The sequence below is a fragment of the Ictidomys tridecemlineatus genome, unplaced genomic scaffold (genome assembly GCF_052094955.1).
Source record: "Ictidomys tridecemlineatus isolate mIctTri1 unplaced genomic scaffold, mIctTri1.hap1 Scaffold_61, whole genome shotgun sequence".
Taxonomy (NCBI): Eukaryota; Metazoa; Chordata; class Mammalia; order Rodentia; family Sciuridae; genus Ictidomys; species Ictidomys tridecemlineatus.
This window is the reverse complement of record NW_027524175.1, coordinates 189,710-204,182: the sequence shown is the minus strand read 5'-3', so window position 1 is coordinate 204,182 and position 14,473 is coordinate 189,710. Positions and strand designations below refer to the sequence as shown.

Here is a 14,473-nt window from a genome sequence, read left to right as displayed (position 1 = left end):
TTTGTACATGTAAGGCAAGCACTCTACCAACTGAGCTATATCCCAGCCAGGGTTTTAACTTTTGGCAGAGAGTTGGCAGGGTTTGCCTAGGAGTGAAGTGCAAATTTTTAATTTTTTTTATTTAAATCTACCTGGAAGTATTTAAACTCAAGTTTTGGGCATAGTGGTACACAACTATAATCCCAGCAACTCAGGAGTCTGAGGCAGGAGGTTTGAAAGTTTGAGGTCAGCCTCAGCAACTTAGCAAGACCTTATCTCAAAATAAAAAAATAAAAAAAGGATCAGGGATGTATCCCAGGGCAAAGTGACCCTGGGTTCAATCCCCAGTACAAACAACATCAATAACATCAACAAAACTTGACTTTTGGTCTTGGCTGTACCTCAGATAGAAGCTACTGGATGGGGGACTTCAGAGACACAGTTTTTGGTATACATATAATTGGGATGCTATGAAGAGGGGAAGAGATGGTTGGATCTATACACATCACCCCCATCAACATTACTCTATTCATTTTACAGAAATTGTAGTTAATATTCTGAATTAATTAGATTGTATAATCAGTTTCAAAAGCATAATGTAGTGGTGTATAAAATTTAATAATGCACAAAACTTGTTCTGAAAATTTAAAGTTTTAGGGCCTAGATGGAATTCAAACATGAATTTTGCATCTAGAAATGAAACAAAATAGTTTTGTTAGAATAATTTGCTTTATTACAAAGAAAAATGTCTACAGCATCATTTAAATACTGTATCATTCATCACATGCAATACTTCCCAGCAAGCTAATTTGGGGAGGACTCCAGGCTCAATAAATACCCAAAGGGTATATCACCGCCACCCCCCCCTCTGCCTACCTTCCTTTGGAAGATCAGCAGCAAAACCAGATTTCCTAAAATAAACATTATCATATTCAGAGAAGACTGGAAATCATGAATGATGTGAGCAACTTCCCTAGGCTATGACAGGAAGCCTGCATATGTAATCTTTGTTGCGAATAAACATCTTCAATTTCTAGTATTATATCATCCAATTCCAGGAAAACATTATCATAATATGAAATAGATGAGAAAGTAAATAGTAATCAGAACTCTCTGGCAATGACAAGGACTGGACTTTCCCTTTCCTAGGTTGGGGCAGCTGCCTGCGGGAGGCGAGCTAATGCAAGTGGTACTACATTGAGATTTCAGTCCTAGCGACTCAGGCAAGTTACCAATTCTCTGAACTTCAGTCCCTCAGACCACCATGCACTGAAATGATCCTTCTGGCCCAAGGATGGCTAAAAGTGAAGTGAAAGTGTTACATTTACCATCTCCTCCCGCTATATTCCTTCTACTAACACCTGCTGGTCCTTCTTCTAGCCATGACGCTTTTCTTGTGCATTTTCTTCATGAGGGGACCGTCAGCCACCCAATCAGAAAACTAGTGATGGTCCAAGGGTTCTGTTTACTAGCTCTTATCTACTCCTCACCTGCACTGGTGTAAGTTAGGAGTCAAAGGCACCTGCTCTGAGCTCCCCTGACAGCATATACTTCATTCATAGTGTGTACTTCATCCATCCTGGTGACTACCAATAGACTACAATGGTCTTGGGGAGAGGTCTTGTAGTTTTTCTCTCTGGAAATGATATCTCTGGAAAGAGAAGAACAGAAGCCCATAACTAGCCCGCTGCTACTTTTGGTTGGTGCTGCTGGTCCCTCTCCCACAAGCACTGCAATCCCATTTGTCAGAATAGGCAGAGTTCCCCCTTTTGTGTGTTCAACTCTGTCAAAGGGGAATCAGAGCTCCCCTGTCCTCCTAGAAGTGTCAAAGGAGAGCTTGTGGACAGGCTGAAATCCATCAGGTGTGCCCCAGTACAGAAACCATCTAGCACGTCCTGACGAAGTACCACAAAACAGAGGTGCCTGTTTTGTCTAGTCACAACACACAAGGTGCTACCTATTTTTAATATCATCCCTGCAACTAGAGCTACTTCTCCATAGGACTCCACAGATGAAGGCTTATGGGACTCTGAGCTGGTAGTTTAGCCTCAGGACAGACATAAAGCTTGAATCCTAGTCACCTATTTTTTTAAGAGACCAAAATGGACATGGTCAAGTTGGCAGCACCAGGATCACCTGGAGCAGTTTTTTCTCCCAGTACATTTCTCTGGTCTTCAAGAGCACACACTTTCCATTTCTTTCCCTACCAGATATGTCCAGACATGGCTGGACACTAGTGGTACACACAGTTTAGGCTCAATCTTAACACACTGATTTGATTATAATGATAGGGGATGAGTACCATGATTAGTTTGTAGTTTTGGTGAAGTAATAACAGTAGGTATAATTTCTTTTATATTATAAACTTCTATGCTTGTGATTTTACTGATCTCTCTTCATAATGAGCAATTTTTATTTATTTTATATTTCTTTAGGTAGGTTGTTAGTTTCATATAATTCATAATTGTTAGAGTTTCTTGATGATTCAGTTTTTTGTTACAATGCATTTTTATTCCTTTTTGGCTTTAATTGTTTCTTTTCTGACAATATTACTGAACTAGCTTTCTTTTAAAAAATTTTAACATATATATATATATATATACACTTTTAGTTGTAGGCGGACACAATATCTTTATATTATTTAGTTATATGTGGTGGTGAGGATCAAACCCAGGGCCTCACACATGCTAGACAACCACTCTACCCAAGCCCCTGAAATAGCTTTCTTATAAAGGAAATCATTGATGTTTTCTTCTAGAAGTTTTACTTTTATTTTTCATTTTTAAACCACTGGGAACTAATCCTGGTCTAGATTTTAGGTACAAAACTGATTTTAAAATTGGATAAATTGCTTTAATATGAATTGAATATAATTTACTATTTATTAGTATTTAATTTTAATAAAATATTTACTATGTGATATTAACATTTACACACATTACTTTGATATATATATTGTTATCCCTGCATACATACATATGTTTTGAACTCTCTCTCATTTGCTGTTTCCTAGTTCTTTGGTCACCTCCATTCTACCTCCCAGATCTCAGGATGGAGGTTAGGGGCTCGGGGAGGTGGTTCCACACACTTGCTGTTGCAAGGCTGTGTCTCTGTCCTCCTGCTTGTTCTCCTCTCAACTTCCTGTGAAGCTGCAGCCCCAGGCAGCACTTAGGCAGAGGCTTTACTCAGCCTCTGTTTACAAAGGCTCTTGGGAGTATGCAGTGACACCAGTCACTGTCACAGTGCACCAGGCTATATTTATAAATATGCCTGTCCACCAAGAGATAACTGGTTGAGTAAACCATGCTGGACACAGGGAATCACACAGAGCCACAGAAAAAGAATGATAAAGATCTCCATGTCTGGATGAGGAGGAATCTCTTGCAGGTACCGTTACGTGAAAACACAAGATACAAAGCAGCATGTAAGGTGCACTAGCTTTTTAAGAAAGGGAGCAAAAGGAGAGTCTATATGTAGATGTACATGTATTTTTCTTATTTTGCAAGAAAAAAAAGTTGCAAGGAGAGGTGTTGGAAGGATACATAACAAGCTAATAAAAAGAATTTCCCAAAGAGGAGAGGAAGTGGGGAACATGAAACATGAAACTTCTCTGTACCATAAAATGTTGCAGTTCTGATTTTTATGTAAGATATATCTATTAAGGGGCTGGGATGTAGCTCAGTGGTAGAATGATTGCCTAGCATATAGAAGGCCCTAGGATCAACCCCCAGCATCACTACAAAAAAAAATGAATCTATTAAAATAAATGAAATTATAGAGAGAACCTACCAATTACAAAAGATGCGTGTGGTGCAGTGTGTGTGTGAAAGTGAAAGAGAAAGAGATGGGGCAGTGACTGGCATCTTTGTGTTCCTTAGTAGCACACCACCTGCTCTGAGCTGCAGAGTAGCAGCCCCAAAGCAACAGACCTGTGCATGGTTTGCATTGGTGTGTTCTGCCTAGCTTGTGGAAATTATTATTTCAGACTTCTTCTTTTTAGTTTTTTCTTTATCTATTTTACCCATCATTGCTGTGTATTTGAAGCAGAGGACTATATGGATGTGTGAACCTGTCCTAATGGAAATCACCATTTTAACCTAAATATTGAAAAGCCTTTAAATATCTCTTTTCCTGCATTAAAAAAACACAAAAAACCCCACCAGTACACTAAGAATTATTAAACATTTCCGAGTTGATAGAAAATGTTAGAAGGATATTTTTAAATCCTCTCAAAATAAAATACAATATTTCATTTCATAGAATTAAAAATATCACTGGTTATAAGATCTTCCATTATTTTATTTACTATTAAAAATACTGCCAAATAGACTATGACAATTACCTTCTTGTACAACACATGTTGATTTCAGATATCAAAATATGAGAAAAGTGCATCTTATAGTAGATAAAATATAGGATTTTAGATGCTGCTTGAAAGATTATAAGGTTGAATTAAATGTATATTGATTTTAGAATATTCCAAAAATCCAAAGAAAATGTTGTGCCTAGAGCAATGCCAGGTACAGGTGACTGATGCTTGTGGATAAATGGAGACTTTTACATGGCATTGGATGGTCACTATAATACAGATGGAAGAATGCAAGAAAGTCTGTTTTAAAAGAGATACTAAGCATAGACTATGTCGAGGCCCTGTACTATAATATTAAAGATAGAGATTTTTTAAAATAATGAGGTTAGAGCCCAGTCCTTGCATGGTTTATACCCTAGTAAGAGAGAGAAATGTAGCATCACCTGACAATCAGAGAAGAGATAAGACTAACGCTGCAGATTTAGGAGTCACCTTCAGAGAGAGAAGCTGACAGCAAATAAGCTTGTCTGCCCCATGAACAGAGGGGCAAGAACAGGTCCCTGGAGAGTATTATGTTAGATGGGAAGAATAGGATCCAGTGAGGAAAAACAAGAAGTGGTTAGAGAGGTAAGAGGAGAGACTGGAGAGCAATCTGTCATTGAGGACAGAGGCAGAGATGGCTTTAAGAAGGAAGGAACCATCGGCATTGTCAAATTGCTGAGATAGGCCAAGATGAAGAGTGAAGATGTCATCAGATCTGGCAGCTGGGAGGTCATCAGTGACTTCCAGTAAAGTGATTTCAGGAAAATGATTGGAGCAGTTGTCAGACTGTCGAGGGTTGATGAATAAATGCAGGGAGAGTTTATCTGGAAAAAGCATATGAGGAAGGATAGGAAGCAGCAGGAAAGGAGAGGAAGAGCAGAAATGGAATCAATAAATGCAGAGAAAAAAGGGGGCACCTCAACACCTGGAGACCAAGTGAAGGACTGAACATGCAGGTGCAGGAGGAAGGCAGGGTGGGAGGCAGCTGGGCAGGCACCAAGACAGGGAGCAGGGAGGAAAGGCAGTCTGGCTCAATCCCTAGCTCTGCCTGGAGGACAATGTGGACGGGCGCTCCCAGTTCGTGGAGGGCGGTGGCGGACTGGGGCGGCAGGGCCGGAGTGCCCAGGTCGGGGTCCGCATGCAGGTTCCAGTCTGCCTCGGCCTCGGCGGGATTGTCGCCAGCCGTGAGGCCCGGGGACGCGGGTGGCGGGGCGCCCACGCTGCCTGAGGGGCACGGGCCGGTCCAGGGCGTGGAGTGGGGCGCGGCCCGGTGAGGAGGCCACTCACAGCCCAACGCTGTGTTTATATTCTCCCTTCGCCCATGTGCAGCAGCCCACAGGCTCCGGCAGCCCACCCCCCCACACACACACCCTCGCGGGCCGCAGGGACGGCCCCGCCCGGCCTCGGACTCGGGCCGGGAGCCTGGACCCAGCGCCGGCCCCTGCTAGCGGGGGAGCCCGGCGCCCCCGAGATCTCGGCGCTCAGCTCCCAGAGCCAGCGGCCGAGCTCCCGTGCCCCATGGCGCTGAGCCCGCGAGGCGACGCCCGCTGGCGCTCTATCCCCTTAGGTCGGGCACAGAGACGGAGTGCGGCGGTGGGGAGCGCGTCTGCCGCCCTGAGCGACCCTCCTCTCCCACGCCTGCCCCGCAGCGTCGAGTTGTCAGAGAATCTCGGGTTTAGGTGATTTAGGACAGTTGGCCCGGGAAGGGCAGATCACTTTTCCTGTTTACAGGAACCGGGGTCGTGATGGTTGGTCCTTCCCGGGTAAACTGTTCAGACAATCCACTTTTCTTCGTGTCTGTGTGTGTGTGTGTGGGGGGCTCTTAAGGTGAGTGTTCAGGGAATGGTATTTAAGGTCAAACCCTCCATCACAGTAGGTCACTGAAGAGTGGTGGTAGCCAGATACTTTGTGGGACAGTAGTCTTTAGTTTAACTTGTAACAAAATCTTAAGATTTGATCAGCTAAAGCATTAAAAGCAAGCTAACTTAAAATAACTCGTGCTCTCCATCCTGCCCCCCTTCCAGTAGGTAGGCCCTGAATGCATCAGGGAGGAAATAACTAGTTTTCTGGAGAATATTCAGGTGAATGACCGCCTTAGAGACCTGAAGCAGGAGGTCTGATGAACAAAAAGAATAATATGGTTTTATGCCTTAAATAGCATGTTTTGCACCCGATTCCCAACATGTGGTCAGACTGATGATGCCATTGAACAGAGGACAAGGTGCAGTTACTTTGATTCATTGTCCTGAGGTGAAGTGTAGCAATGAAGCCTCCTCATAGGGAAACCATTTATCTTGGGATAGTTTCCTTTATAGCTGCAATTTAACCGCTACTGAGGCTGTAGATAGTTTATCCGGGATGATAAAAAACACATTGCATTTTACAAATTTCAGGTAACACATTAAGTTTCATTGTTAAGATATTTTTAATGTAGAAAAAGGATGGGTGTTGTTAACTAGCCTTATACTGTGATTAGCTTTCCATGCTATAGTAAAAATTCATTTCTTCTCAAGAGAAGAGCATGGATTTTAAATAAGGATAATTATAAAAGTGTTTCATATACATGCTTATTTCAGATGGGTTTGTTGTGCTTCCTCAAATTTTTATAAGAAGCTGTGTTTCTTAATCAGCGTAATGTCCACATTTAGGGAGGTGCCATTTATTTTAGAGCCTATTTGAATGCATTGAGCTGAATTCAAGAGAATGAGAGCAGTATATTGTTTTAGGTTGAAGTTAGTGTTTAAAATAAGGTGGACTACCTACAGGAAAGTATGTGCTTTAAAATTTTTAAAAACGTAATTAGAATTATTTTTGAATTTCTCTTAATTAGTCTGGCTAAATTTGAGCCTTTTGTTTTGATTGATGATTTTTTAAATAGTTCTATTGCAAGGTTATGGTTCCACTTTATGATTTTTATGTATTAGTAGATTCTCAGGCATTTTTCATCATGTTTTTAACTAGTGTGTCTTATGGTAATGACTAAAACTGCTGTGGGAATGTGATCAAATTGCTGTGCTTTATTCCTCACCTTGCTTGTGGGCCAAGTGTGGTAGGGTATTTTGGTTGCTGGTGAACCCTTCCAAGCTCCTGCCTGGCTGCCTGGCTTCTTTTACAGGCATCTAGAGTGCGTCTCACCAGAAAGCCCACTCGTGATTCTTTGTCAGCTTGCCCCCCTTGTTAACTGTAATGGTGCAAATCTCGAGCATTTGTATGACAGCTGATCAAATGTAGTTAATTTCTAAAGGACTGTCCTGCTTCCAAGCTACTAAAAGTACTTTTTAACCTCTTTCCCCAAAATAACTTTTTAAATTTCTTTCATTTTGTCATAGTCAAAAACACCAGTAGTCAGGGAAAACACAAACTGTGGCTGTTACTTAGGTATAAATGATGTTGCGTTCAGTCACACTTTTAATTTGTTATTCTCTGCATCAGTGTATAGCAAAGAGCAGAAGAAATAAGATGTACTCATTACTGCCTAGGTTGAAGTAATTGTTTATATGTCACTCATCTGGTTAGTGGCTTTTGGAATAATTTCAGGGTTCAGAGTGTCAAATTACTCTCATCAAGCCTCCAAAGATATTTAAGAGAACCTTGAATATCTTAGGTTGGTAGTTCTAAAATGATAAAACTAGATTTTTAAAATTTTTAAAATAAGTTTGTTGTTAAAAAAAAAGGAGGAGTTGAAATGTTTCTTGAATCTGTATTGCTTGATTTTGAATCTAGTTGTGTGTGTTTTAAAATTGACCACTCACTTACTGTTTTTTTGTTTTGTTTTTATATTGAAAACCAACAGCCCTACGTTTTGCATTTTAGTCTTCTTTTAAGCACTACTAAAAATAATGGTGGGCAACTGCCTTAACTTGCGTTTACACATCAGTGCTGGTTCAGTGACATGGTTTTGTTGATTAGTATAAAGTTGTGTTTCTCCTAAAGGAGGTTCTGCTTTTAGAATTATTCAGATAATTATTGTTTACAGAACAAAACAGGTCATGGACAAAACCTGCCCCTTCCTTGTCACCATGTTCTTGTTTTCCATATCTTCTTCAATGCCAAATGCTTGAGCAGGCATTTATTCCTTCGAGGAAATCTAATGTTAGGGTTAGTGTTAAAAGTTGTGGATTTCATTCAGTAACACATCTACTTTGAGTTTTTGTATCCTTTGTGAATGGATCTTTCCCTTTTGGGGGAGAGACCCTTTGGGCCAGAATTTTGCTTAATTTTTGTCTTTGTTATGTTGCCTAAATAGTAGAAATGTCTTTGGGGATGGTTAAAAGAGTTGGTAATTAAAGTTCACAAAGGATAGTAGATTCCTTATATATTTTTTGAGAAAAGAAATATACTGTTTATTATTCATCTGAAATATCAGGTGCACTTTTAAAAACTTAAACTCTCTAAACATCTCAATAGCATCTTACCAATTTGGTGGCAGCAAAAGAAACACTAACAAAGACAAATATTTTGAAAAACATTTACAAAAATACATTGCACAAAGTCCTATCTGCATCTTTAAAAATAAATTAATATTCAAATGTCTCCTCCCCAACTCCCAAATTTAGTTTTATATAGGAAATTTGACTTATGTATATAACCTATAATATAGGAAACATCTGTACACATTTCACCCAACCAAGCTGCACAGGAGTAGTTTCCTTATATATTTTTGCACATTGTTGTTATAATCTTTATGAATAAAGATGACTGAGTAACTGGTTTAAATTGATTTTATTTTGTGCTGAAGTATTTCTGTGTTCTAGACTGACAATGAGCTCTTACACACTCTTGATCAGTAATAGCAATAGCAACAAAAATAGCGTGTGGAGCCATTGCCTGGCTTACTGATCTATTCACAGTGTAGAAGTTGGAATATGAAAATTTTCTTTCGTTTCACAAGTCGTGGTTTGAAGAAGCTCTTAATATGCAGTGTGTGTAGTTGACAAGGTTCTGTGTGTTTCACTGTAGGATGTTAATTCATTGAGTGAGAGGATATCTTACAGAGCTTTTCTGTGGGGCCTTCCCCAGTTTAAGCAGACAAAAGTTTTCAGTTTTGCTCAAATTTTGCTGACAGGACTAGTAATTGAGCAGAAGAAGAATCAGCAAACTAGTTTTGCTTGTCTTTCGAAGTTCTGTCCAGGAAACTGGATATTTAGAGAGGATACATTATATTAATTGAAAAATGTGAAAAGTATAAAACTAAGCTTAATATGAGTGTTTCTGTCAGCTTTATATAGCCTGCAGTACTGAAAATCATATCAAGTACAGTTTAATTTGTCACATAATTCATAATTCTCTGTAACTTTATTGTGTCTTAGGTTAGAACTGTAGAAACAGTGTATAAAATTAAATGAATGAAATAACAAATTATGGTAGGATTTATTTTTCTCCCTAGTGAGCATTGTCTGTGCAATAGAAAATATAAACTGGAATGGCTGGGAAGGAAATGTGTTACATGTTTTCAGACACATTTGCTTTAACATGTGATGTGGTCTAAGTATTGGAGTTGTACTGATGGCTGTGTGCATGCACTGAAAAAGTGACTTGGGTGTCTTCATGTTTAGTGCAGTTATTTTAATGGTCTGCTTAATGAAAAAAAAGTTGCTTCTTTTTGCTGATTTATACTGCAACAAGGTGTTATCTTTAAAAAATAGGTGTCTTAAATAATTTTTAGCTTAAAAAATGACCTGCTGTATATCTGGTCCTGTGTCTGTCATTTTGGGGATAACAAGTAAATATAAGACTGTGAAGAGATTGGTTTATTTATTTCAGCAAGGGAAATTTAAAAACAAGGTATATATTGCATATTAAAACACGTGGAAGTGAAAATCAGAGAAGAAATGAGGCATGTCTGAGTTAGAATCAACCAGAGCATCCGTAGTAGCCTGTTATGGCCTGAAGGCAGTGTAGATAGAATCTGTTGTAAAGCTTTGCTTCACCCAGCACCGTGTTCTTACTCTAGTGTGGTAACTGACCTGCCGACCTGACCTGCCTTCATTGCTGAACTGTTCTAACAGATAAGAACACAGGACTTTGGGCTCACTCCCACCTCTCTCCTTCTCCTCTCCTTTTTTCTTGTGTGGAGAGCCTAGTATCTCCATGGAGCCACACAGGTGGGCCCTGCTGACTCTCCAGCCTCCATCTCTCCCTTTCCTACATTCCTGCTGCTCAGAGTGGCCTTATGTAGAAGGTGAGACTTGAGCTGAGCAAAATAAATTTAGAGGAGTGGGAAAATGGAAGGTTGCTGCAGAGAGACTGTGCTCAGAGGCCAGCAGGTGCTGTCCCTGCAGGGGTGCTGGAGAGTCCTGAAATAAAGCCTGGGGAGATAGAAGTGGTGTGTTAGGATTAACGAGGGGTCTCTGGGAGCCACATGTGCGTTACAAGTGCTGCCAGGGATGCAGACATCATGGAACAGCAACAGGATCACTGACACCCTGTGAGGGCTGTGAGGAGACTGTCCAATTACATGACTTGGAAGAACAGCATTTTGTCATAGGAACTGTTTTATTTCTTACCACTGGGTTTGTTTTTAATCTTGTAGACATAGAATTGTCTAATTGACTTTGTTTCATTTTCAAATCAAATACAGTATTTAGGCCAAATTTTTCACCTGAAAGGAAGCTAATCTACATGCAGTTGTGGTGTGCATTTTTCTTAGACTCATTCCCAGTTCCATTTTATGATCTTACATTTGTTTTGTATTTCTTTTATTGCTTCCATCTTTAAACTCTTGTTATTTTGTGTTTTATTGGGGCTAACTCACCTCTTTTCTGAGCAAGAGAACTATAAATAAAATTACCATAACTGTGACATAATGATAATGTCTGTATTTTTATAGTGCCCTAAAATTTATGACAGCACTCATTTTACATTACCTCAGTTAGACTTTTCAGGCAAGCATTATTATGCCCATTTTAGAGTGGAGTAAAATAATGTTCAGATTAAGTGACTTTCCCCAGATCTTATCCTGTAATAAGCACTAAGTATATTGGGAAGTAAGTACAGGCTTTTGGACTAGCTGTTGCCTGGGCTGTATATTGGAGAGTGGAGGAAGGCAGGTTGGGGCATTTCTGTACAGAGCACTGAGTACCCTGCCCTGGTGGAAGAGTTTGCTTTTATTTGCTAGGCAGTAGGGAGTGTTGAAGTCTTTTGTTTTTGTTCTGGACAATGCTGCAACCAAAGCACTTATTCTAAAGTGTTTAACAGCTAGTTAGAGACAAAGAAAATATTAAAGTTTTGAGCTTTGGTTATCCAGAGAAGAATAGTGCTGTGAACAGATAGTTGTAAGGAAGTTGAGAATGGGTGCTTTTTGGGGAGCAAGGTAGGAATTTCATTTTAAATGTGTTGCTTGAGACATGATTGGATGGATCTTACTAGGTTTTAAGTTCCTTGTGAAAATTAAATTTTTTTAGTAAATTAAATGTGATAAGCATATGAGTACTAGCTAGGGAGATATGTGTTCATGCTGCTGCTGCTGTGTGGACTGAGTATTTTAATAAGTTCCAGACATTTTATTTTGACTCTGGTATTGACTTCTACAGTTATTTTCCCCAATAATAAGGTGGTCACAATACCAGTGTAGAAGGGATGCTGAGGGGAGTAGCCAACTGATGGTAGAAGCATTTTTAAAGTACCATAATAGTTCTTCTTACATGAGCACAAGAGTAAAATTAGCAGTTTTATTACTTGTGTTGCTGTAGAAGCTTAGAGGCTGGTGGAGCTTATACATTTCTGCTTGCAGCCAGCAGCCTGGGGAAAGGGGTGCACCCTCTTAGTGCTTTTCTGAAAACTGTGCAGTGTAAGCATTGCTTTGGAACAAATACAAACTCATCCTTGAGTTCAGGCTTTTCCTGCATTTTTAACATTTTACTGCTTCCCTTATGGAACACAGCTCAATGATTCTGCTAAGGAAATCCCATCACGGACCCACCTCAAATATAGCATTTCTTTGAGCAGGTTTTATTCTTAGAAGATTCCCTAAAACTTCAAGACCTGTTTCAGGAGGGTGACTGTGTATTATTTTGAAGTTTTCTTGGGTCCTTCTTCCTATGCTCCTCCAAGCTTGTCCCAATTTGAGACCTGTGACATGGCAGTATACCCACGTTTTGGCCTGGCTGTAATGTTTGGGGGCTCTGCTGTAATGTTTGGGATGTCCTGAGAATCTTTACTTGCACTGACCGCCATCCACCTTCCTGTGAAATGCTGGGTGTGAAAAGGGCACTGGGATTTGAGAGACCTGGGTTCTGTATCATTAATTAGTTGCATAGCTTTGGGACATTTCTCTATGGATTTAAAAAAAATGCATTTGTAAATTAAGGAGCTTGTCACGCTATTTATTTATTTGTTTATTTTATTTTTGGTGGTGCAGGGGATGAACCCAGGGCTTGCTTGCTGCCACTGAACCACATCCCCAGCCCCAGTATCAGACTTCAAGAAAAAGTAGAGCTTTTTTGATTGAAGTCCAGGGTAGGAGCAGGGGCAGTTTCCTTTCTCCACTTTTACATAGTAGCCCTGCCCTTCACAAGATCCTGAGGATTCCTGTAGAGCAGGGTTTGAAAACTTTCTTATTTATCTTTTTTTTGTGTGGAGGAGATGGTACCAGGGATTGAACTCAGGGGCACTCAACCACTAAGCCACATCCCCATCCTTTTTTATATTTTATTTAGAGATAGGGTCTCACTGAGTTGCTTAGCACCTTGCTTTTGCTGAGGCTGACTTTGAACTCATGATCCTCCTGACTCAGCCTCCCAAGCTACTGGGATTACAGGTGTATACCACCAGGCCCAGCTTTATTGTTTATCTTAAGATACCTATTTATCCACATTCTATCTCTGCAAATAGCCAATTGTTTCAAGCCTGGATCCTGTCCTAACTCTGAATTTACTTCATTTGTGTTCATTTAGCTAATTCAGCATTTCATTATACATAGCCTTATTTTCTTCTCTGGTTAATTATATAAGTAAATCTTGTCTCAAAAACCTTGAGAGCAGAAACCTGCTTCTAGAGACAGAATAGGCATTTAGGGTTAGGGTTAGGTTGGGTTAGGGTAGTTAGGGTTAGGGTCGTTAGGGTTAGGGTTGTTAGGGTTAGGATTAGGGTTGTTAGGGTGAGGGTGAGGGTTGTTAGGGTTAGGGTTGTTAGGGTGAGGGTTGTTAGGGTTAGGGTTGTTAGGGTGAGGGTTAGGGTTGTTAGGGTTAGGGTTGTTAGGGTGAGGGTTAGGGTTGTTAGGGTTAGGGTTGTTAGGGTGAGGGTTAGGGTTGTTAGGGTGAGGGTTGTTAGGGTTAGGGTTGTTAGGGTTAGGGTTAGAGTTGGGATTGGGGTTGGGGTGGTTAGGGTTAGGGGGTTAGGGTTAGGGGGTTAGGGTTTAGGGTTGGGGTTGGGGTTAGGGTTTGGGGTTTAGGGTTAGGATTAGGGTGAGGGTAGGGTTTAGGGTTTAGGGTTAGGGGTTGGGGTTAGGGTTAGGGTTGGGTTAGGGTTAGGGTTTAGGGTTTTGGGTTAGTGTTGGGGGTTAGGGTTAGGTTTAGGTTTAGGGTTAGGGTTAGGGTTAGCATGTATTATGATTTTATTCCTTTTTATTGGTGAATTTACAGCATTAAATTGTATGGCTGTCTCATGTTTTATGTGCCTATTGACTCATTAGTTGGTTGATATTTGAATTTTGGTTATTATCAATAAAACTGCATTGAACATTCATGTCAATATTTTATGTGGACATATTCTTCATTTCTCTTGAATAAATATCTATAAGTAGAATTGCTGAGTCATATGTTCAGTTTGTAACTTTTTACAGTAGCTGTCAAATTTTCCAAATTGGGTGTACCATTTTATATCTCTACCAGCAGTATGAAGGGGTTTTCTGTTTCTCTGTATAGCAGCATTTATTATTATTTTTTTTGATTGTAGCCATTATCAGTATACTTAACTATATGTTTAATTTACATTTTTCTAATGTCTAATAATGTTGAATGTCTTTTCATATGCTTATTTTTCCCTCTGTAAATCTTGTTTGTGAAATGTCTGTTCAAATCTTTTACCTATTTTTTAAATTGAATTATCTCTTACCTATTGAGTTGTAGGTGTTCTTTACATTTATGTGGTGCTGAGGATCGAACCCAGTGCCTTGTGCTTGCTAGGCGAGCACTCTACCACTGA

The 14,473-nt window shown here is 40.0% G+C and overlaps 1 protein-coding gene across 1 annotated transcript in view; it reads left to right on the top strand.

The window, feature by feature from the left end:
- Positions 1 to 5,388: 5,388 nt before the first annotated feature.
- The window catches only part of LOC144374192 (axin interactor, dorsalization-associated protein-like), a 40,188-nt gene continuing 31,103 nt past the window's right edge, over positions 5,389 to 14,473 (top strand). Inside the window, exons 1-2 of the mRNA XM_078037131.1 lie at positions 5,389 to 5,571; positions 5,660 to 6,009. Of these exons, the coding sequence (XP_077893257.1) occupies positions 5,389 to 5,571; positions 5,660 to 6,009 (533 nt within the window). The remainder of the gene's footprint in view (positions 5,572 to 5,659; positions 6,010 to 14,473) is intronic.